Consider the following 2,500-nt stretch of genomic DNA (forward strand, 5'->3'; position numbering starts at 1 on the left):
TATTCTGTCATACACTCTCTTCAATATTGTTGTTGTTATTGTTGTTGTTGTTGTTGTTATTGTTGTTATTGTCATTCTTATTATTATTATTATGATTATCATTATTGTTGTTGTTGTTGTTGTTGTTGTTGTTGTTGTTGTTGTTGTTATGATAGTAGTAATAACTAAAACAGAACTATTCTTTCTCATAAACAAAAACAAAACAAAAAATAGATAAGGTCTGGTAGGTGTGATAATTGCCTCCTTGCTGACTCAGCACTTGTGGAGACACTTATGTTTTGATAAATACTCAAACATAACCATTGTTGAACAGTGCATATATTAAATGAGTTACTTTAATTTCCATGTCATGAATAGTAAATTTCAGAGACAAAGAGGAATTTACTATGTAAAAATTGAGCAAACAGTTATGCACTTACATAAATCTCACACTCTCTATAATTATATGGAAAGATTCACTGATAGCTTTTGGTAGAGCATTTCATCACAGCATTTTATGCATTTTATTAATCCTGAATCCTGAAATATATCATGTTTGGTGTAATGTGGACAGACAAGCATTATTTTTATTTTTTTCCTTTTCCTTAATAAAATATAGATCACCAGATTGTTGCCAGTGGCAGTAATATCCTTTTAGTTCATATAGAATTATTAATTGACACACCCTGTTTTTTTCCTAATTATGATCTGTGAAGATTTGTTTAGAAATAAAGCATTTTTTTCTGGGAAAGATTTTTGTTGTTTAGATATAAGTTACTTTTTAAATGAAGTGTATGGCTACTCAAGTTGATTATTTGTATGTTTCATTTTACTTATGCTTTTGCTGCTCTTGCGAGTTTTTACAGCACATGAATCTTTTTTTTTTTTCAAGATGGAGTAAACAATTGATTTTGGCGTTCAATAAGAGCAAATTAGCGATATGTGTTTTTGACAACAGTAAGATATTGACATTGTTTTTTAATATGATAGTAAAGTAATTAATAAATCATGTAATAGTTTTCTCTTCTATTTTCAGGTGATATTTCTCCATGGTCTTGGTGACACTGGGTAAGTTTTCTCAAAAAGAAAAAGAAGCGATGGGGAAAGTGATTTTACAATGATGATGTGAATCAAATCTGAAGTTTACAGTTCCTGTAATCATCAAGATGATCATATGAATGATAATGAAGTATCTAAATGCCATTAGTCATGCAAAACTTGAGGTATGATTATGTACGCATGCCAAACCTGTCTTAAATTCCCTTTACTTTATTGCAGTCATGGCTGGGCAAGCGCAATGGCTGCCATTGGCTCACCTCACATCAAATTCATATGTCCTACAGCGTAAGTTGACAACAGTAGCTTTTACCTTTGTCGTGTATGTTATTATTGTTATTATTGTCATCATATTTGGCTCTTCCTGCTGCTTTTACCAATTCAGGGTTGATTCTGCAGATCACATGTTGTTTCTGTATTTACAACTCATCCTGAAGATTTTATTGGAGTCTATATCTATTGATTTTATTCACAAGATTTGTCTACAGTATGTTTTGGTGATAAAGTATGTTTATTGTTACTCATATTTGTTTCATTTTTTTTTATTTTTCACAGACCAGTGATGCCTGTAACTCTAAACAATGGATTTAGGATGCCCTCATGGTGAGTCCCATTTCTTTATGCTTATTTTGACTGTTCATTTACTAGGAAAGAAATACCTGCAGAATAACCCAAAAGTTCAAAGTGTTTAAAGAGAAAGAAGAGAAAAAATATTTTGTCATTTGTTTCAAAATTGACAAAATAATTCTCAAATTGATATGTCCCATGATATTGCAAGAAAGCTCAGAGATGTATTTTTGAACAGTCCCAACAGGATTACCATCACTAAAACATTTTACAACTGACTGCATTATGAAACTATATGAGGAGAGGGACAACACCTATAAAAAAAAAATTGCTATATCCTTCCTATAATTTTGCAGGTTTGACTTGAAATCCCTCGATGTCGATGGGCCTGAAGACGGTGACGGCATCAAGAAGGCTCGCGATGGGATCCACCAGCTGATTGAAGACGAGGTGAAGGCTGGCATCCCACATGAGAGAATCATGCTGGGAGGATTCAGCCAGGGAGGAGCTCTGGCTCTGTACTCCACCTTCACACACAGCCGTACTCTGGCTGGCGTAATAGGGCTGTCCTGCTGGCTTCCATTGCGAGAGGAATTTCCACAGGTGGGAATTTATTTTATCTCTTGACTTCTATTCTCCTGTTGCTTTTCCTCATCATTGATGTGAGGAGTACATATATACATGCACTGTCCAATGTGATTTTTGTTTATTAATATATAGATAGTTACAGAAAGTCTTAGTCGCCAAGGAGTCAGTTAGTAGGCCTGCCTAACTTCACCTGTTTACCTCATGTTTTGGATTTTTTTTTTTTTTTTGGGGGGTGGGGAAATCCTTTAATATTACTGCTATTATTAACATTAACCCATTCATGCCGGTTGACTTGCTATCTCATTCAGTG

General features: G+C 33.8%; 1 protein-coding gene across 1 annotated transcript in view; it reads left to right on the top strand.

Annotated features, from left to right (window-relative positions):
• Positions 1 to 2,500, top strand: part of Apt1 (Acyl-protein thioesterase 1) — a 7,262-nt gene that overhangs the window by 2,137 nt on the left and 2,625 nt on the right. Inside the window, exons 2-5 of the mRNA XM_043036828.2 lie at positions 1,016 to 1,047; positions 1,258 to 1,323; positions 1,591 to 1,638; positions 1,959 to 2,205. Of these exons, the coding sequence (XP_042892762.1) occupies positions 1,016 to 1,047; positions 1,258 to 1,323; positions 1,591 to 1,638; positions 1,959 to 2,205 (393 nt within the window). The remainder of the gene's footprint in view (positions 1 to 1,015; positions 1,048 to 1,257; positions 1,324 to 1,590; positions 1,639 to 1,958; positions 2,206 to 2,500) is intronic.

The sequence above is a fragment of the Penaeus japonicus genome, unplaced genomic scaffold (genome assembly GCF_977035675.1).
Source record: "Penaeus japonicus unplaced genomic scaffold, GWHDUDI00000001_assembly GWHDUDI00000003, whole genome shotgun sequence".
Classification (NCBI taxonomy): Eukaryota; Metazoa; Arthropoda; class Malacostraca; order Decapoda; family Penaeidae; genus Penaeus; species Penaeus japonicus.